The sequence below is a fragment of the Mercenaria mercenaria genome, chromosome 2 (genome assembly GCF_021730395.1).
Source record: "Mercenaria mercenaria strain notata chromosome 2, MADL_Memer_1, whole genome shotgun sequence".
Taxonomy (NCBI): domain Eukaryota; kingdom Metazoa; phylum Mollusca; class Bivalvia; order Venerida; family Veneridae; genus Mercenaria; species Mercenaria mercenaria.
Genome location: NC_069362.1, coordinates 64,805,848 through 64,827,689, shown reverse-complemented (window position 1 = coordinate 64,827,689; position 21,842 = coordinate 64,805,848). Strand labels below are relative to the sequence as shown.

The following is a 21,842-nucleotide window of genomic DNA, read 5'->3' as shown; positions in this document are numbered from 1 at the left end:
TCACAAAGTGACATGGTGAGCTTTTGTGATCACGCGGTGTCCGTCGTCCGTCCGTGCGTACGTAAACTTTTGCTTGTGACCACTCTAGAGGTCACATTTTTCATGTGATCTTTATGAAAGTTGGTCAGAATGTTTATCTTGATGATATCTAGGTCAAGTTCGAAACTGGGTCACGTGCCGTCAAAAACTAGGTCAGTAGGTCTAAAAATAGAAAAACCTTGTGACCTCTCTAGAGGCCAAATATTTCACAAGATCTTCATGAAAATTGGTCAGAATGTTCACCTTGATGATATCTAGGTCAAGTTCGAAACTGGGTCACGTGGGGTCAAAAACTAGGTCAGTAGGTCTAAAAATAGAAAAACCTTGTGACCTCTCTAGAGGCCATATTTTTCATGAGATCTTCATGAATATTGGTCAGAATGTTTACCTTGATGATATCTAGGTAAAGTTCGAAACTGGGTCACGTAGGGTCAAAAACTAGGTCATTAGGTCTAAAAATAGAAAAACCTTGTGACCTCTCTAGAGGCCATATTTCTCAATGCATCTTCATGAAAATTGGTCAGAATGTTCATCTTGATGATATCTAGGTCAAGTTCGAAACTGGGTCACGTGGGGTTAAAAACTAGGTCAGTACATCTAAAAATAGAAAAACCTTGTGACCTCTCTAGAGGCCATATTTTTCATGAGATCTTCATGAATATTGGTCAGAATGTTCACCTTGTTGATATCTAGGTCAAGTTCGAAACTGGGTCATGTGGGGTCAAAAACTAGGTCAGTAGATCTAAAATAGAAAAACCTTGTGACCTCTCTAGTGGCCATATTTCTCAATGGATCTTCATGAAAATTGGTCAGAATGTTCACCTTGATGATATCTAGGTCAAGTTCGAAACTGGGTCATGTGCGGTTTAAAAACTAGGTCAGTAGATCTAAAAATAGAAAAACCTTGTGACCTCTCTAGAGGCCATATTTTTCAATGGATCTTCATGAAAATTGGTCAGAATGTTTACTTGAGAATATCTAGGTCAAGTCGAAACTGGGTCACATGGGGTTTAAAAACTAGGTCAGTAGATCTAAAAATAGAAAACTTGTGACCTCTCTAGAGGCATATTTTTCATGAGATCTTCATGAATATTGGTCAGAATGTTCATCTTGATGATATCTAGGTCAGATTCGAAACTGGGTCAACTGCGGTCAAAAACTAGGTCAGTAGGTCTAAAAATAGAAAAAAACCTTGTGACCTCTCTAGAGTCCATATTTCTCAATGGATCTTCATGAAAATTTGTGAGAATGTTCAGCTTGATGATATCTAGGTCAGGTTCGTAACTGGGTCATGTGCGGTCAAAAACTAGGTCAGTAGATCTAAAAATAGAAAAACCTTGTGACCTCTCTAGTGGCCATATTTCTCAATGGATCTTCATGAAAATTGGTCAGAATGTTCACCTTGATGATATCTAGGTCAGATTCGAAACTGGGTCAACTGCGGTCAAAAACTAGGTCAGTAGGTCTAAAAATAGAAAAAAACCTTGTGACCTCTCTAGAGTCCATATTTCTCAATGGATCTTCATGAAAATTTGTTAGAATGTTCAGCTTGATGATACCTAGGTCAGTTTCGAAACTGGGTCATGTGCGGTCAAAAACTAGGTCAGTAGATCTAAAAATAGAAAAACCTTGTGACCTCTCTAGTGGCCATATTTCTCAATGGATCTTCATGAAAATTGGTCAGAATGTGCACCTTAATGATATCTAGGTCAAGTTCGAAACTGGGTCATGTGCGGTCAAAAACTAGGTCAGTAGGTCTAAAAATAGGAAAACCTTGTGACCTCTCTAGAGGCGATATTTTTCATGAGATCTTCATGAATATTGGTCAGAATGTTCATCTTGATGATATCTAGGTCAGATTCGAAACTGGGTCAACTGCGGTCAAAAACTAGGTCAGTAGGTCTAAAAATAGAAAAAAACCTTGTGACCTCTCTAGAGTCCATATTTCTCAATGGATCTTCATGAAAATTTGTGAGAATGTTCAGCTTGATGATATCTAGGTCAGTTCGTAACTGGGTCATGTGCGGTCAAAAACTGGGTTTGTAGATCTAAAAATAAAAAAAAATTGTGACCTCTCTAGTGGCCATATTTCTCAATGGATTTTCATGAAAATTGGTCAAAATGTTCACTTGAGATATCTAGGTCATTTCGAAACTGGGTCATGGCGGTAAAAAAATAGGTCAGTGGGTTTCTAAAAATAGGAAAACCTTGTGCCCTCTCTAGAGGCAAATTTTTTCATGGATCTTATGAAATTGGTCAAAATGTTTCCCTTGAAAATACTAGGTAAAGTTCGAAACTGGGTAAAGGGGGTTTTTTAAAAACTAGGTCAGTAGATCTAAAAATAAAAAAAAAACCTTTGTGACCTCTTGGGGCCCAATTTTTCTTGGATCTTCTGAATTTGGTCAGAATGTTATCTTGAGTATTGGCAGATTCGAAACTGGGTAACGCGGTAAAAAAACTAGGTCAGTAGGTCTAAAAAAAAAAAAAAAAACCCTTTGGACCTCTCGAGTCCATATTTCTCAATGGTCTTCATAAAAATTTGTGAGAATTTTTCAGTTTTGATGATATCTGGGTCGGTTGTAACTGGGTCTGTGGGGGTAAAAAAACTAGGGCAGTAGATCTAAAAATAAAAAAAACCTTGTGACCCTTAGTGGCCATTTTCTAAGGGATCTTCTGAAATTGGTCAGATGTTCACCTTGATGTTTTCTAGGTCAGTTTCGAAAACTGGGTCTTTTCGGTCAAAAATAGGTCAGTAGGTCTAAAAATGGGAAAAAACCTTGTGCCCTCTCTGAGGCGTATTTTCAATGGATTTCAAAAAAATTTGGGTTCAGAATTTTTCCCTTGAAAATATCTAGGTAAAGTTCAAAAACTGGGTAATGGGGTTAAAAACTAGGTCAGTAGTTTAAAAAATAAAAAAAACCTTGTGACCTCTTAGGGGCCATTTTTTTCAGAGTCTTCATGAATATTGGTCGAATGTCATCTTGTGTTCTAGGTTGATTCAAAACTGGGTCAACTGGGGTAAAAAACTGGTCAGAGGTCAAAAAATAAAAAAAAAACCTTTTCCCTCTCTGGTCCATATTTTCTCAATGGATCTTCATGAAAATTTGGAAAATGTTCAGCTTGATGATATCTAGGTCGGTTCGAAACGGGTCATGGCGGAAAAAAACTAGGTCAGTAGATCAAAAAAATAAAAAAAACCTTTGTGACCTCTTAGTGGCCATTTTCTAATGGATCTTCATGAAAATTGGTCGAATGTTATTTTGATGATATCTAGGTATTTTCGAAAACTGGGTCATGGCGGTAAAAAATAGGTCGTAGGTTTAAAAAATTTAGGAAAACTTGTGACCTTCAGAGGCGATTTTTTTAATGGATCTTCATAAAAATTTGGCAGAATGTTTCCCTTAAAAATACTGGTCAAGTTCGAAACGGGGGTCAATGGGGTTAAAAAACTAGGTCAGTAGATCAAAATGAAAAAAACCTTTGCCTCTCTAGAGGCCATATTTTTATGAGATTTTCATGAATATTGGTCAAAATTTATTTTGATGATATCTAGGAGATTCGAAATGGGTCAATTTCGGTCAAAAACTAGGTCAGTAGGTCTAAAAATAGAAAAAAAAACCTTGTGACCTCTTGAGTCCATATTTTAAATGGATCTTCATGAAAATTTGTAGATTTTCGCTTGATGTCCTAGGTCAGGTTCCTAACGGGGTCATGGCGGGCAAAAACTAGGCTAGATCAAAAAAAGGGGAAAAAAACCTTGTGACCTCTCTAGGGGCCTATTTTTCAATGGATCTTCAAAAAATTTGGTCAGATTTTTCCCCTTGTGTATTAGGTAAATTTCGAAACGGGGGTCAGTGGGGTTTTCAAAAACTAGGTCAGTAGGTCAAAAAATGGGGAAAACCTTGTGACCCTCAGAGGCGTTTTTTTTAGAGACTTCTGAATATTGGTCGAATGTTATCTTGATGATATCTAGGTCAGATTCGAAATGGGTAATGCGGTCAAAAACTAGGTCATGGTCAAAAAATAAAAAAAAAAACCTTGTGACCTCTCTAGAGTCCATATTTTCTGGATTTTCATGAAAATTTGTGAGAATGTTCCGTTGATGATATCTAGGTCGGTTTCGTAACTGGGTCATGTGCGGTCAAAAACTAGGTCGTAGATCAAAAAAATAGAAAAAACCTTGTGCCCCTCTTAGTGGCCATATTTTTCAATGGATCTTCTGAAAATTGGTCAGAATGTTCACCTTGATGTTCTGGTAAAGTTGAAAATGGGTTTGTGCGGTCAAAAATAGGTCATTTGGTCTAAAAATAGGAAAAACCTTGGCCTTTAGGGGGGCGTTTTTTTCAATGGTCTTCAGGGAAATTTGGTCGAAGTTTCCTTAAAAATATCTAGGTAAGTTCAAAACTGGGTCACGTGGGGTTAAAAACAGGTCAGTGATCTAAAAATAGAAAAACCTTTGCCCTTCTAGGCCATTTTTTCATGAGTCTTCTGAATTTGGGTCAAATGTTTCTTGATGTTATCTAGGTCGTTCAAAAACGGGGTCAACTGCGGTCAAAAACTGGGGTAGTAGGTTTTTTTTTTTTAAAAATAAAAAAAACCTTGTGACCTTTTTGAGGCCTTTTTCCCAAAGGGAATCTTCATGAAAATTTGTGAGAATGTTCAGTTTGATGTTTAGGTCAGGTTTGTAATGGGTCGTGCGGTAAAAAAATTAGGTCAGTAGGTTGAAAAAAGGAAAAACTTGGACCTCTCTAGAGGCCTTATTTTTCAGGGGATTTAAAAAATTGGTGAAAATGTTCCCTTGATGATATCTAGGTCAAGTTTAAAAGTGGGTAGTGCCTTAAAAAAACTGGGTCATTAGGTAAAAATAATAAAAAAACCCTTTGTGACCTCTCTAGAGGCATATTTTTAAGGGGATCTTCATAAAAAATTGATCAGAATTTTTTTTTTTTTGATGTATCTAGGTCACAGGGTCCCAAAAACTGGGTTTCACTATGTCTAAAGTAGAATAATGATTCACTCAGTTAAAACACTGGGTATGTGGAGATAGGGAGCGATTCAGGACCATCATGGTCCTCTTGTTTTTTAGATTTATTCTGTTATGTTTATTTTAGATAGACAATATTGAATTTGTTTCATGTAGTTGTGAACCTTTAGTTTAGGCATGATATATTTTATGATGAAAGCTTCCTTTTTTTTATACATGTAACTAGGCAACTTAAATACCTTTTTTACACTTACAATAAAATTGGTGTTTTTAGCTCACCTGTCACAAAGTGACAAGGTGAGCTTTTGTGATCGCGCGGTGTCCTCCGTGTGTCAGTGCGTCCGTAAACTTTTGCTTGTGACCACTCTAGAGGTCACATTTTTCATGGGATCTTTATGAAAGTTGGTCAGAATGTTCATCTTGATGATATCTAGGTCAAGTTCGAAACTGGGTCACGTGCCATCAAAAACTAGGTCAGTAGGTCTAAAAATAGAAAAAACCTTGTGACTCTCTAGAGGCCATTATATTTCACAAGATCTTCATGAAAGTGTGGTCAGAATGTTCACCTTGATGATATCTAGGTCAAGTTCGAAACTGGGTCATGTGCGGTCAAAAACTAGGTCAGTAGGTCTAAAAATAGAAAAACCTTGTGACCTCTCTAGAGGCCATATATTTCACAAGATCTTCATGAAAATTGGTCAGAATGTTCACCTTGATGATATCTAGGTCAAGTTCGAAACTGGGTCACGTGCACTCAAAAACTAGGTCAGTAAGTCAAAATAATAGAAAAACCTTGTGACCTCTCTAAAGGCCATATTTTTCATGGGATCTGTATGAAAGTTGGTCTGAATGTTCATCTTGATGATATCTAGGTCAAGATCGAAACTGGGTCACGTGCGGTCAAAAACTAAGTCAGTAGGTCTAAAAATAGAAAAACCTTGTGACCTCTCTAGAGGCCATATATTTCATGAGATCTTCATGAAAATTGGTCAGAATGTTCACCTTGATGATATCTAGGTCAAGTTCGAAAGTGGGTCACGTGCCTTTAAAAACTAGGTCAGTAGGTCAAATAATAGAAAAACCTTGTGACCTCTCTAGAGGCCATATTTTTCATGGGATCTGTATGAAAGTTGGTCTGAATGTTCGTCTTGATGATATCTAGGTCAAGTTTGAAACTGGGTCACGTGCCATCAAAAACTAGGTCAGTAAGTCAAATAATGGAAAAACCTTGTGACCTCTCTAAAGGCCATATTTTTCATGGGATCTGTATGAAAGTTGGTCTGAATGTTCATCTTGATGATATCTAGGTCAAGTTCGAAACAGGGTCATGTGCGGTCAAAAACTAGGTCAGTAGGTCTAAAAATAGAAAAACCTTGTGCCCTCTCTAGAGGCCATACATGTGAATGGATCTCCATAAAAATTGGTCAGAATGTTCACCTTGATGATATCTAGGTCAAATTTGAAACTGGGTCACGTGCCCTAAAAAACTAGGTCAGTAGGTCAAATAATTAAAGAAACCTTGTGACCTCTCTAGAGGCCATACTTTTCATGGGATCTGTATGAAAGTTGGTCTGAATGTTCATCTTGATGATATCTAGGTCAAGTTTGAAACTGGGTCAACTGCGGTCAAAACTAGGTCAGTAGGTCTAAAATTATTAAAATCTTTTGACCTCTCTAGAGGCCATATTTTTCAATGGATCTTCATGAAAATTAATCTGAATGTTCACCTTGATGATACTTAGGTCAATTTCGAAACTGGGTCACGTGCGGTCAAAAACTAGGCCAGTAGGTATAAAAATAGAAAAACCTTGTGACCTCTCTAGAGGCCATATTTTTCATGAGATCTTCATGAAAATTAGTGAGAATGTTCACCTTGATGATATCTAGGTAAAGTTCAAAACAGGGTCACGTACCTTCGAAAACTAGGTCAATAGGTCAAATAATAGAAAAACCTTGTGACCTCTCTAGAGACCATATTTTTCAATCGATCTTCATGAAAATTGGTCAGAATTTGTATCTTTTTTTGTATCTTGATAATATCTAGGTCAAGGTCAAAACTGGGTCACATGAGCTCAAAAACTAGGTCACTATGTCAAATAATAGAAAAAACGACGTCATACTCAAAACTGGGTCATGTGGGAAGAGGTGAGCGATTCAGGACCATCATGGTCCTCTTGTCTCCTAAACTCTCAAAGCTATTGCTTTGAAACTTGGAATACTTGTTCACCATCATAAGCTGACCCTGTATAGCAAGAAACATAACTCCATCTTGCTTTTTGCAAGATTTATGGCCCCTTTTGTACTTAGAAAATATCAGATTTCTTGGTTAAGTTTTATGTTTAGGTCAATTTTTCTCCCAAACTATCAAAGCTATTACTTTGAAACTTGGAATACTTGTTCACCATCATAAGCAGACCCTGTACATCAAGAAACATAACTCCATCTTGCTTTTTGCAAGATTTATTGCCCCTTTTGGACTTAGAAAATCAGTTTTCTTGGTTAAGTTCTATGTTTAAGTCAGCTTTTATCCTAAACTATCAAAGCTATTGCTTTAAAACTTGCAACACTTGTTCACCATCATAAGTTGACCCTGTACAGCAAGAAACATAACTCTGTCCTGCTTTTTGCAAGATTTATGGCCCCTTTTGGACTTAGAAAATATCAGATTTCTTGGTTAAGTTTTATGTTTAGGTCAACTTTTTCTCTTAAACTATCAAAGCTATTGCTTTGAAACTTGCAACACTTGTTCACCATCATAAGCTGACCCTGTACAGCAAGCAGCGTAACTCCATCCTGCTTTTTGCAATAATTATTGCCCCTTTTGGACTTAGAAAATCAATTTCTTGGTTGAGTATTATGTATAAGTCAACTTTTCTCATAAACTATAAAAGCTATTGCTGTAAAACTTGCAACAGTATTTCACCATCATTAGTGGACACTGTACATCAAGAAACATAACTCTATCCTGCTTTTTGCAAGAATGATGGCCCTTTTTAGACTTAGAAAATCATGGGTAGGGCAATATTTCTATTACACAAAAAAAATCAGATGAGCGTCAGCATCCGCAAGGCGGTGCTCTTGTTTATGAATTATGTCCCCTTTTACTTTAAATTTAAGGTTGATTTTGATGTATTATACTATATCTCAGTTATTACAAAATGGATTTGATTCAGACTTAAAATAGTTGTTCCTACTCATCACCCACATCATGTGACACAAGGTGCATAACTCTGACACCAATTTTTCATGAATTATGTCCCCTTTTTACTTAGAATTTAAGGTTAATTTTGATGTATTTTCACTATATCTCAGTTACTTCTGAATGGATTTGATTCAGACTTAAAATAGATGTTCCACCTCATCACCCACATCATGTGACACAAGGTGCATAACTCTGACACCAATTTGTCTTGAATTGTGCCCCCTTTTACCTAGAATTTAAGGTTAATTTTGATGTATTTTCACTATATCTCATTCTGATTGGCTTAGAGCCAAAGGGAAGTAACCTTTTTTTAACTTTTGTACTGAGTTTCTTCCCCTTAAATTCCAGAAATTAGTCTATTTTTAGAAATCCTATTTTTAGATTTTCAATATTTTAGGTATTTTTCTAACTTTTTTATTATGAGTCCTATGTAAAAAGTAAATACATTTTTGTGTGATAACATGGGTTTGTAAGACACTTTTTTATATTCACTTTTAGTGTATCTCTAATATTAGAGATTTTTTATATTTACTAGTATTACTGTACTAGTATTACTTATATGTGGAAGCCCAGGATGAAGTACTCCAAAGACTAAGTATTTTTAAGATTTCTTATGGTTGCCATTCTGTTACAAGACCATATGGTGGGGTATGAGTCACTCCTGTGACAGTTCTAGTATTGATTTAGAGTCAGTTTTAAAAGGTTGTTTTTTGTTTCAAGAATATATAAGCAGTTGCAACATAAAATTACCAGCCCACCTATTAGTAGATCATTGGTGCAGATGGAATAGACAGCAACATTTACAAAGTAGCATATTTTGTGTTTGGACAATACTGTTGAGTTACATTGTATAACAGCTTAATTTCTGTTTTGACAATACCCTGATGTTACACAGAAATTTACATTGAAGCTTGTTTTGTGTTTCATTGGTACCATCATGTTGCATCAGCATTCACAATGCAGCTTATTTTTTGTTTCAGCGGTATCGCCATGTTGACTATATCATGTTTGAAAATCCTAACATCTGTAATCAGTTCTTGAATTACTGGCGTAATACTGGGAACCAGAGGTTGGGTATAATGTATGGCAGGTACGAGCCTCACAAGGACATACCTCTAAGTATTAAGGCTACAGTGGCTGCTATATATGAACCTCCACAGGTAATTTTATACATTGTCCGCTTTAACTCTCTCCAAATAGTTGTCTCCATATTTGAATTGCTGCTGATCAATTCAGGTCAATTGTGAAGATGCTTGCAGTTTCTTTGTCCATATCCTGGGAAAATTTTGTAATACCTTACAGGAAAGACATTGATGATATCTAATGGGCTTAAACCAACAACCTTCTGATAAACTGCCTGACATCTTTTCTTTCAAACCTCTGTGACTTTCATTCTGTTGTTGGTTTTAATGTTTGTCCTCACTCACCTAATCTTACTCTAGTCGTTACTAGGAATAAAGTGTATTCAGATTACTTGTTATGCTGCATATACAGTTGAACCCGCCATAGCAGCCACCTTTATTAAGCAGCCAGTTAGCTAAGTTTCAAATTAGACTTTTTCAAATTTTAACTTGCCTTAATCAACCTGATTGTGTTGTTCTCTTGACTGGCTGCTTAATACACGTGTGACTGTCACTGAGTATGTAGGATAGTTACCAGTACTGAGCTTTATCATACACTTTTAATGTTAATCTTTTTAATGATAATCTTGTTTTTTTTTTTCATTTATGCTGACTTTCATTCTCATTACTTCCAAGAACAACTCTTCAAAACTGTAAGAGTGAAAGTCAGTATCAAAATCTTTAAACCAAAAATATGGCTCATATGGATGTGTAATAATTAGGAGATGATAATATATCAAGAGTGATTTGAAACTTTCCAAATTGTGATATAGAGATACAGATATCTTGAGAATGTAGTTTGAAATGTGTTATGTTACAGATCAACAGTAAGAACAAGATAGAGTTGTTAGAGGATCCTCAGGAGGAAGCAATTCATAGACTGACACAGAGGCTCGGTCTTGTCGCAGTCGGCTGGATATTTACAGATCTTGTGGCAGATGATCTCACGACAGGAACAGTGAAAAACTTCAGAGGAAATGTGGTATGTGACTGATAGATAAGAATATTAGTTTTCTTTGTTTCATTTTAGTGGGGGAAACTCAAGTAAATGTGTATATATAGATAACAGAAGCAATAAGTAATAAGTATATATAATGCTGAAGGTGATCACCTACGCTCTTTGGATTCTATTTTTCATTCTTAGAGTTAAATTTTCAGAAATATGTTAACATTAATATCTTGCTTTAGAAATAGTAGAACCTCAGGTAACTCGTAAAACATGATAAATCAGTTGTTGGAAATGTGTGTTGCATATTATTTGCATGTATTGGCACATTCTTTCAGGATTCCCATTTTTTGAGTGCTGAGGAATGTATAATGGCAGCACAGTTTCAGAATAAATATCCCAATCCATGTAAATATTCTAACGATGGACATTTTGGATCAAAGTTTGTCACAGTAATTGTTACAGGTAAGAGATACAATTTCAAATACTGCTAAATCTTTTCATTTTGTCGGCATAAACTTTCATAGTCTTAGTCATTTAAATGTCTACATTGTAGAGGCTTAGATTCATGGATTTCAAAGTTTAATGAACAAATAAGAATTTTCTGTTTGTTGAGATTTTACATTGTAGATTGACACGCCATTAAATAAATTGAAATCCATTAAATTTAGTCCCATACAATGTGGCTACAAATATTAAAAGATTTCACAGTAAAAGAAATAGTATACTTCACATACCTAAGTGAAGTGTTTGAAGAAATATAAAAAGTAAGCTATAATAAATAATGTTACAAAAATTAATGTAAGGGCATATTTTAGGCTCTGGAAGATACTGTCAAAAAAAAACAAATTTTGAGAGGTGTTCAGAAAGTGAACTATGCTCATTTGTTAAAAATTCCTGTTTATTTAAAGTAAATGATTTCTGTCTCCATGTTAGCAACTGCTGAGTCTAAAAAAAAGCCCCTATTTCAGGAAAAGACAAAAAAAAATTTTTTTTTTTTTTTTTTTCAAAAATTCTAAAGTGCTTTATGATTTTGACTTTTTTTTAATCAGATTCCTATTAAAACATCTCCCTACTTTTGTAAATGTTGATTCCTGCATTACTTTGTACTTCAGTGTTGTATTTTAACCTAAATTTTCACTACTTACAATCTTCAGTCTTCCCAAAACTTCCGTTAATGGAAATAAATCTGCAGTTAAATCGGCAGTTTTCTTTCCAAATTTGCAGTTATGACTTTTTTTTTCATTTCAAAGTTTTTATGCCCCCGAAGGGAGGCATATAGTTTTTGAACCGTCTGTCGGTCTGTCAGTCTGTCCGCAATTTTCGTGTCCGGTCCATATCTTTGTCATTGATGGATGGATTTTCAAATAACTTGGCATGAATGTGTACCACAATAAGACGACGTGTTGCGCGCAAGACCCAGGTCCGTAGCTCAAAGGTCAAGGTCACACTTAGACATTAAAGGATAGTGCATTGATGGGCGTGTCCGGTCCATATCTTTGTCATCGATGGATGGATTTTCAAATAACTTGCCATGAATGTGTACCACAGTAAGACGACATGTCGCGCGCAAGACCCAGGTCCGTAGCTCAAAGGTCAAGGTCACACTTAGACTTTAAAGGATAGTGCATTGATGGGCGTGTCCGGTCCATATCTTTGTCATCCATGGATGGATTTTCAAATAACTTGCCATGAATGTGTACCACAGTAAGACGACGTGTCGCGCGCAAGACCCAGGTCCGTAGCTCAAAGGTCAAGGTCACACTTAGACTTTAAAGGATAGTGCATTGATGGGCGTGTCCGGTCCATATCTTTGTCATCCATGGATGGATTTTCAAATAACTTGGCATGAATGTGTACCACAGTAAGACGACGTGTCGCGCGCAAGACCCAGGTCCGTAGCTCAAAGGTCAAGGTCACACTTAGACGTTAAAGGATAGTGCATTGATGGGCGTGTCCGGTCCATATCTTTGTCATCGATGGATGGATTTTCAAATAACTTGGCATGAATGTGTACCACAGTAAGACGATGTGTCGTGCGCAAGACCCAGGTCCATAGCTCAAAGGTCAAGGTCACACTTAGACGTTAAAGGTCATTTTTCATGATAGTGCATTGATGGGCGTGTCCGGTCCATATCTTTGTCATTCATGCATGGATTTTAAAATTACTACGCATGAATGTGTGACACAGTAAGACGACGTGTCGCGCGCAAGACCCAGCTCCATAGGTCAAAGGTCCTAAACTCTAACATCGGCCATAACTATTCATTCAAAGTGCCATCGGGGGCATGTGTCATCCTATGGAGACAGCTCTTGTTTATTATGAAAACTCTTGTTTGGGTTTTCATATCTTAAATACAAGATATATGAGTTAGTCAATGTCAACTTTGAATGGATTCATCAAGAATATAAAAACAAACCCAAAAATAAACTTGGTCAGAGTCACAGAGATTGAGTACCGTAACATAATCCCACTTTCGATTGTTGAATTATGGAGCTGAACTTCATTTCTGTAGCCATCCAAAGCATCTGTGCCAGATCAGCTAGCAAACAAAAAACTACATTTAATTGCTAGTGGATTGACAGTACCCTACTCAGACTTATGAAGTGAATTACTTTGTTCCAGTGGAATATGAATCAGACTGTATGAGATCCAAAATTAAAAACCAAGGTACACAGCTTCCCATGCTGAATAACAATTCTGTGATATAACATCAGTATTTACAACTGTATTCGAAACTTTTATCTATCTTAAAAGATGAAAAAAAAATACAAAGAGTGGTTGCATTACTTTTGGGACAGCTCTCATACAAATTCAGTTGTTTGTAAATGTTTTTCCATTTCCTATTGTAATATGAGCCATGCCATGGGAAAACCAACATAGTGGCTTTGCGACCAGCATGGATCCAGACCAGCCTGCGCATCCGCGCAGTCTGGTCAGGATCCATGCTGTTCGCTAACGGTTTCTCTAATTACAATAGGCTTTGAAAGCGAACAGCATGGATCCTGACCAGACTGCGCGGATGCGCAGGCTGGTCTGGATCCATGCTGGTCGCATAGCCACTATGTTGGTTTTCTCATGGCATGGCTCATATATGTTATGTAACTTTAATGCTTTAGACTATGAACTGTATCAGAAGTTACTATGGTAAATGTTCATAGATTGGAAGTAATTGGGTTTGCCAGAAAGCATATCCATAAGACAACACGACTGGATTTTACTTGGAATTTGAGATTCGAGAGTGACTTTGCTAGACTTTAATTAAAGTTGAAACAAATTCAATTGATATAAATCAATATTAGTAAAAGATTTTTGTTTATTCTAAAGTGATTCATTATTTTATTTTATTAGTTGTATTGAGAAGGTAAGTGATACTTGAATAGTTAGAAGTTTGACTATATCTTCAGGTGACCAGAGTGGTCAGATACATTTTGAAGGTTATCAGGTGTCAAATGTTTGTATGGCGCTGGTGAGGGATGATTGTCTCATACCAACTAAAGATGCTCCAGAACTTGGTTACATCAAGGAGTCAACAAATGAACAGTATGTTCCAGATGTTTTCTACAAGGTAATGTTGAAAACAGAGCTTCAGCAACTGTCAAGAATATGTTTTTTGAAGACTGTTGGTAAATGATCTTTCAAATAACAGTATGTTAGAAATGAGTGAAAATTTTATAAAAATATAAAATTGCATCCTATGAGTTAAAATTGCGATTACAAACAAAAAGTGCATTAAAGTTTTAAAAACTCCATATCAGATATCTATTTTGACCAAAGTCATGAAATTTTATACCAACCAGATTGAACAATTTCACCGCATATGTCATATATTGTAACTGTTTGTCATTGACGCTCTAGGACAAAGATGAGTATGGGAATGAGGTTACTCAGCTTGCACGACCCTTACCTGTGGAATACCTCCTGGTTGACATGGGGGCAGCATTCCCGGTCGAGCCTCAGTTTACATTTAAAACGTCAGACAAACCATTCCCAAAGGAAAACAGAAACGCCACTGGCGAAGTTCAGGTAAATCATAGGACTGTTGGATATATCTGACATTAATAAAGAAAAGTTACTTTTAATTTCTAACTTTAGAAATTATGTGTTTGCTATTGTAATCTTCATTCATATAGTAGTTATAAGGTGCGTGTGTGACTACAGACTTGAAAGAAGAAAAAAAGTAAAGTAAACATACACTTCAGAGAAAATTGGAAAATGTAAGAAAAAAGTGAAGAAGAAAAAATGTTTGACTACAAGTGGTTTCTCTTCCAATCATTATAGAAGTTCCATAAATATAAAAAGAAAGAAAAAAAATGTACAAAAAAAACTGTTGAACAGAGCTTTTATCAAAGTGGTGAACATATGGCAGTCATGGGAGGATGGAGGCTATACATATACAGATGTATATGAGGTGTACACAGTGGAAATGATCGGGAGAAAACCACCATTCACTCGGGGAATATAGTTCATTATTTTATACCTTTGTGTTAAAGAAACCCATTTGAATGTAAAGGATTTTACTTTGTACATACTTTACTGTGCTTTAACTATCTTTTCTGCATTTACAGGATTTTAATGCATTGACCCATTACATGCATCAGTTTACACCGGACAAATTTTTTGAAGCTGTCACTGACTTTCATCTCTTGTTGTATCTCTCCACTACAGACATGCTGCCTCTTAAAGTAAGTTGAAATACAATATAGCTGTATGTACTGGATAACATTAGATGTATATTAGTGCTTAACATGTAAAAAGTAATATTTTGTCACTTTATAAAGAGCTAAAAAAAAAAAAACTTCAACAGTATTTATGGATGGTCTGATGAAGCAAAAGTAAATGTCTGTATATTTCATTCCCTTTAGCAAATTTTAAACTTTTGGTTGAATTTGATTGCTCTGTACCAGTATGTGTATTTTGAACAAATTCATTTTGCATTAGTTGGTGGGAAAGCTCTTGTAAAAGAACCTGCCCTTAACTTATTCCTGGGGTTTCAATCACTTCTCAAGTTCCAGATGGAATAAATGTTCTTGCCAAGATTTGATTTTGTGACTGCCTGGTTAGGAGGCACAGCCTATATGCTACTTATGTCTGTGACACACATGCTTATTAAAACTACCAAATAAAAGAAAGTCATAGCTTTTGAATTTTGAAAATTGATACATGTACTCAGAAATGATTTTGGATGTTGATGCATATTACAGGAGAGGATATCCACGTTGCTTGAAGCTGTTAAATCAGGAGATGAGAGTATTGCCCATCATTTCAAGAAGTCAGAAGAATGGGCCACTGTAGAGGAGATGATGGCTGCTCATGGCAGTAAGTTAACCTTTACCCTGCTAAATTTCTAAAATAGACTGGTCCACCATTCAATTTGGGCAATACCATTTATTATTTGAAGAGGTGTTAACTGAAAATTTACTGACTGAATAGCAAAAAGTGCAGACCATGATCAGCCTGCATGGATGTGCAGGCTGATCTTGGTCTGCACTGGTCGCAAAGATGGAGTCACTTACCGCCAGCAGGCTAAAGCTGTAGCTTTTCAATTAAAGTTAAGTTAACTGACACGGACTTGTTCTCTTCAAGTAAGAGGTCATTCACACTTGAAAGGCATCGTATTATTTTCTGCAGGCCTATTATCGCAGAGAAGATGTACATGTAGCATGTTTAGAGTTCCAGTATTAAACCTTCCTTGTTTCATGATTATTATCCCATTTTCCAAAGTTACTCAGTATACTGTAAGTCTTCATGGGGGAGTAATACTCAGTGATTTTTTTGGTTGGATCAGTCTATGAAATTAAATCCCAATGAACAAGCAAAGTTGTATTATTTTATCTGGAAATCTATGAATTCATGTCTTAACAAAATACCCAGTATTGGCAAAACCACAAAATTTATACCCACAATATTACTGACTTCACTGTAGTTAGATTTCAGTTTGGTTTGTTATAATAAGCTATTGTAGAGGACAGCCTGTTCAGTAAAAGCATTTATTTACTTTCCAGCTTCATCACCGACGTTGACACGGGAGGGCTCGTACGTAGGTCCAGGAGCATCACCACTGCCACCTATTGGATCCTCTGGAGGTCTGTGGACCTGTGCTCACTGCACCTTCCATAACAAATCTGAGAACCAGAACTGTGAAATGTGTTCTCTGCCAAGACAGTAAAACTGTCTGGAAAATATATTTATTTAAATAAATCTATTATAATACCCTTGGCCCTTTGTATTGAAGGGCCGATAGTGCTGTAAAGGGATCACCTTGTCCCTTCACCTTTAAATATTACCAGAGGAAAACTGGAACTGTGATTTATACCTGTGTGATGCAAAATACGTCTGTGCCAAGTTCAAAACGGCGTCAGTAGAAAAATTGGTTACAATTTCTCTTTAATATTTGAGCCGTGCCATGGGAAAACCAACATAGTGGGTGTGTGACCAGCATGGATCCAGACCAGCCTGCGCATCCGCGCAGTCTGGTCAGGCTCCATGCTGTTCACCTTTAAAGCCTATTGGAATTGGAGAAACTGTTAGCGAACAGCATGGATCCTGACCAGACTGCGCGGATGCGCAGGCTGGTCTGGATCCATGCTGGTCGCACACCCACTATGTTGGTTTTCCCATGGCGCAGCTCATTTATTGTTTGGCTTGCACTCAGTCAGTCCGTAAGTAAAATAAGGTCATTGGAACTACATCTGCAGTGTATCTATATTTCTTGGTCCGTTCGGGTCATGGAATCCATCCAATGTTTCTGTATAACAGAGTTTCTGCTTAAGGCATTGCTGGGGGGTGTGGGTGGGGACGTGAGGGGTGTTGCTCATTTCATGTCCTCTCGTAAACAGACTCGTCAAATTGAGACTGCTATCATTTTGCTTTGTTGCATTCTATTCTTTCAAAGGATTTTTTCCTAAAGTTTCATTACATTATGAACCAAGACTTTGAAATACTAGGTTATTATGCAGGATAGGAAATCACTTTGTTCGTACATGATAAACAGAAATTGATTGAATTTCACATGAAGCTTCATTATTGTCATAATGAATCTCTTAAAAAAAAATGCTGTTGAAGCAGATACTTTGTTATGAATACCTCAACTGATTTACAGTTCCCATGTAGCTTTCAGTGAGGGATGCAGCAATATGTTATCATATTTGAGAACATGGCCTTTGAGGTTTTAATTTGGAAAACTAATACTGTTTAATACATTGTTTCTATTGAAATGATTGATTCAAGAAAATTTTCTTGAACTTTCACTTCCTGTTACCTTGTGTTCATAGCATATTTCACATATGTTTGAAATTTACATGAAAGTCTAGTATTTATACACTCTAAGGATTCACTCAAAATGTTGCTGCTGATTTGTGTACTATCAACACCGACATTTTAACAGTCTGTTTTCAGATGAATTCACTTGAATCATTTCACTTGTATAAATCAGTAGAAATTTTGCTTTCTTTAATATATCCCAGCTTGACAATGTGTAACAATTTGTTGACTTGATTTTACTACATCTACTTGCACTTGGTTTCCTAGTCGATATTTTAGTAATAGAATATAGATCTTTATGCTAGATATGAATGAAGGCGCCAAGATTTAACTTTAAGTATCAGTGAAACATGTAACTTGGAAAGTGCTAATATACAGATATAAGTTAAAAAGTGAACTATTTGCTAGCTCTTATATAACAGCAAGTTGTCAACTTATGCATGTACATTGTACAGGTATGGTATATTGAATAAAATTTTGGCAATTTTGAATTTCTTGCTTACTATATACTGTAGTAAAACAGGTGTTCCGTCTGTGTCACGTCTGTAAAGTCATCACATGATATATCAGGATTGAGTGTGGTGTCCGTATAAATTTATTATTGTATCAAATGAAAGCATACTATTTTGCAGATTTGCCTGATTCTACGCCAGTTTCTCCAATACCTTGATGATAATTATGCCCCCCACCCCATGGTTTTAACCCTGTCTGTCCGTCACACTTCATTTCTTATCAATAACTGGAGAACATTTGACCTAGAACCTTCAAACCTCATAGGGTGGCAGGGCTAATGGAGTAGACAACCCTTACTGTTTTTGGGGTCACTCCATCAAAGGTCCAGGTCACAGGGGCCTGAACATGGCCTGACCCAGAATGTTGAAACTTCATCAGATGATTGGTCATGCAGAGTAGATGACCCCTATTGACTTTGGGGTCACTCTATTAAAGGTCAAGGTTACAGGGGACAGAATATGGGAATCCATTTCCAGTCAATAACTTGAGAACCTTTTGACTAAGAACCTTCAAACTTCATAGGGTGATAGGACTTACAGAGTAGATTACACCTATTGTTTTTTGGGTCACTCCATCAAAGGTCAAGGTCACAGGGGCCTGAATGTGGAATACCGTTTCTGATCAATAACTTCAAAACCACTTTACCCAGAATGTGGAAAATTCATAGGTTTATTAAACATTTTGGGTCACAAGATCGACCAGAACATGGAAAACTGTTTCCGATCAATAACTTTAGAACCTTTTGATCCAGAACCTTCTAACTTCATAGGATGATGGGACTAAAAGAGAATATGACCCTTACCGTTTTTGGGGTCACTTGAGCTAAGGCCACAGGGGCATGAACATTCGAGGGTTGTCCTGAAATAAGGTGACAAATTGCGTGTTTTGGAAACTGTACAAACTATATGAACAAAATTTGACCATCATATAATATAACCTTTTATGAGTAAATACATATATTTTTATTAACAGTATCTCTAAAAACGAGATTTACAGAGAACTTTAAACACAATCACATATTCCTGCCTGGCGCAGGTCCCAGCGTCAAAATGTTGTCAAAGTTATTCCTTTTCAAAATACTCCCCACCATGGTCAATACAAAGTCTGTGTCTCTTTACCCATGCAGTATACACACGTTGATACCAGTCTCTACTCAAACTATGGTTGAACCTCTGTGTCTCTAACATAAGATCATGCAGATCATCAAATCTCTGGTCCCGTAAATTGTGTTTTAACTGCAGAAAATATGCATAGTCTAACGGTCTAACAACATTCACTTTGTCATCAGTTGTCCAGTCTGAAAATCTGTGATGCCGTTTGTATATTAAAGGTCTTGACACATTTTATGCTTGTCTACAGTCTTCATCTTCTTGTAAGTTTCAACTGGTGTCATTCCGAGTCGAACACAAAACTCATGACAGTTCTGTGCGCCGCCTTGTCTGTTGATCTTTGTAAATCTAGAAGCAGATTAACCTAGGAGAACTGTCACTGCACATGCATAAATGTCGGATCTTCAAAACTTCTACATGACATTAAAAAATATAACGATGTGCACGATGCTTTTAGCGCCTAGCGCAATGGGTTGTTAGGAAACTGAGACAAACAGCTGCGCCTGACATACCACTTTGATCATAACAAAAGTCAGAAATTTTTAAAGATAGCGTTTTTTTCAGCATAAACTCTTTATCAAAATCTTTGAAAATAAATTAAGAACATTTTCTATAAATTTCATTAAGTTCGGACATTGATAAATTATTCAAATAAAATTTGTCATGCTATTTTGGGACAAACCTTGTAGAACTCTTTCCAATCAATAACTTGAGAACCACGTGACCTAGAATGTTGAAACTTAATAGGATGATTGGACATACAGAGTAGACGACCCCAGTAGATTTTGGGGCCACTTGATCAAAGGTCAAGGTCACAAGGGCATGAACATGGAAAACTGTTTCCAATTCATAACTTGAGAACCACTTGGCCCAGAATATTGAAACTTAAGTGTTTTCCTTTTCAAGTTGTTTATGTGTGAGTAATGTTCTTGTAGTAATATATATGATAAAAGGAATTATCTAATATATGCTAAGTAGATGATCCTTTTGCAGCCAACCATCAGTGTCTCTTTGACTTTCCCTTCTGTCCCGTATCGACTTCTTGCCTATACAGCTTTGCACTTGGGGAGACCGGCGCTTTTCTACAAAAGCATCTTCTAGTTTTAGCATCATTATTGGTTGATGTTTTTCAGGCTGATGGTTTTCCATAAATTGATCAACCTAATACCAAGCTCACCTGAGCACTTAAAATCTTAACGACATCTCATCCTAAACTGCTAGTCCGATTTTGAAATAATTTTACACAAATGGTCTAAGTAACATTCTACAAAGATTTTTCAAATTATTCTGATTCATCAAAAGACAAGGCCACCAGAGGGTGGGGGCACTTTTTCCCTATGTATATATAGTAGAAACTTAAAAAATATTCTTGTTTGAAATTATTGCTGGTCTGATTTTCAAATAATTTGACACAAATTGTACTCGTGCAACCTTCTACGAAGATTGTTCAACCTTCTCCAAAGTGTTCAAATTATTTTAACCTGTCAAAAATCATGGCTGCCAGAGGGCGTGGTCACTTTTCCCTAAATTTATATGGTAGAAACTTTAAAAATGTTTTTGTCAGAAACAGAAGATCCCATTTTAATTAAAATAATTTTACACAATGTTTCTTGGAGCATCATTATTGGTTGATGTTTTTCAGGCTGATGGTTTTCCATAAATTGATCAACCTAATACCAAGCTCACCTGAGCACTTAAAATCTTAACGACATCTCATCCTAAACTGCTAGTCCGATTTTGAAATAATTTTACACAAATGGTCTAAGTAACATTCTACAAAGATTTTTCAAATTATTCTGATTCATCAAAAGACAAGGCCACCAGAGGGTGGGGGCACTTTTTCCTTATGTATATATAGTAGAAACTTAAAAAATATTCTTGTTTGAAATTATTGCTGGTCTGATTTTCAAATAATTTGACACAAATTGTACTCGTGCAACCTTCTACGAAGATTGTTCAACCTTCTCCAAAGTGTTCAAATTATTTTAACCTGTCAAAAATCATGGCTGCCAGAGGGCGTGGTCACTTTTCCCTAAATTTATATGGTAGAAACTTTAAAAATGTTTTTGTCAGAAACAGAAGATCCCATTTTAATTAAAATAATTTTACACAATGTTTCTTGGACATTTCATTTGGCATGTAGTATCAGGGATTTGACTGTCTACCAGAATTGTTCAAATTATTGCCCTAGGTTCAAAAACGGCCATGCTCACGTGTGTGACATTTATATAGCAATGTCTGTTATAAATGAAACTGTATATATCTTCTTCTCTGAATCCATAAAAGCCACAACCTTGATACAAACACAAATAGATTGTGTTAAAATTTTCAGTGAAATGAAAGACAGAAGAAAGGCATTATCTGCATACGTAAATTATTTTTTATCTTGTTGAAAATGAAAATTAGTGTTCTTCATATGATACACAAGTTTTAATTACAGAACTTGTTCAGTTTATTGGCCCAGGTCAGCGACTACTTCATAACATCAACTTTATTATGTCCCCCTTTGAGGGAGGGGTATATTGTTTTTCTGATCGGTTTCCAGATAATAACTCGAGAAGACTTGGGCCTAAGATCATGAAAGTTGATCGGAAGGTTGGTCATGATCAAGAGATGACCCCTATCTATTTTGAGATCAGTAGGTCAAAGGTCGAGGTCACAGTG

General features: G+C 36.3%; 1 protein-coding gene across 1 annotated transcript in view; it reads left to right on the top strand.

Annotated features, from left to right (window-relative positions):
* Window positions 1-18,047, top strand: part of LOC123564085 (nuclear protein localization protein 4 homolog) — a 34,021-nt gene extending 15,974 nt beyond the window's left edge. The window contains exons 8-15 of the mRNA XM_045357380.2: window positions 9,206-9,385; window positions 10,167-10,328; window positions 10,631-10,757; window positions 13,701-13,861; window positions 14,152-14,319; window positions 14,862-14,978; window positions 15,498-15,612; window positions 16,299-18,047. Coding sequence (XP_045213315.1) covers window positions 9,206-9,385; window positions 10,167-10,328; window positions 10,631-10,757; window positions 13,701-13,861; window positions 14,152-14,319; window positions 14,862-14,978; window positions 15,498-15,612; window positions 16,299-16,462 — 1,194 coding nt within the window. The 3' untranslated portion in view covers window positions 16,463-18,047. The remainder of the gene's footprint in view (window positions 1-9,205; window positions 9,386-10,166; window positions 10,329-10,630; window positions 10,758-13,700; window positions 13,862-14,151; window positions 14,320-14,861; window positions 14,979-15,497; window positions 15,613-16,298) is intronic.
* The last annotated feature ends 3,795 nt before the right edge of the window (window positions 18,048-21,842 follow it).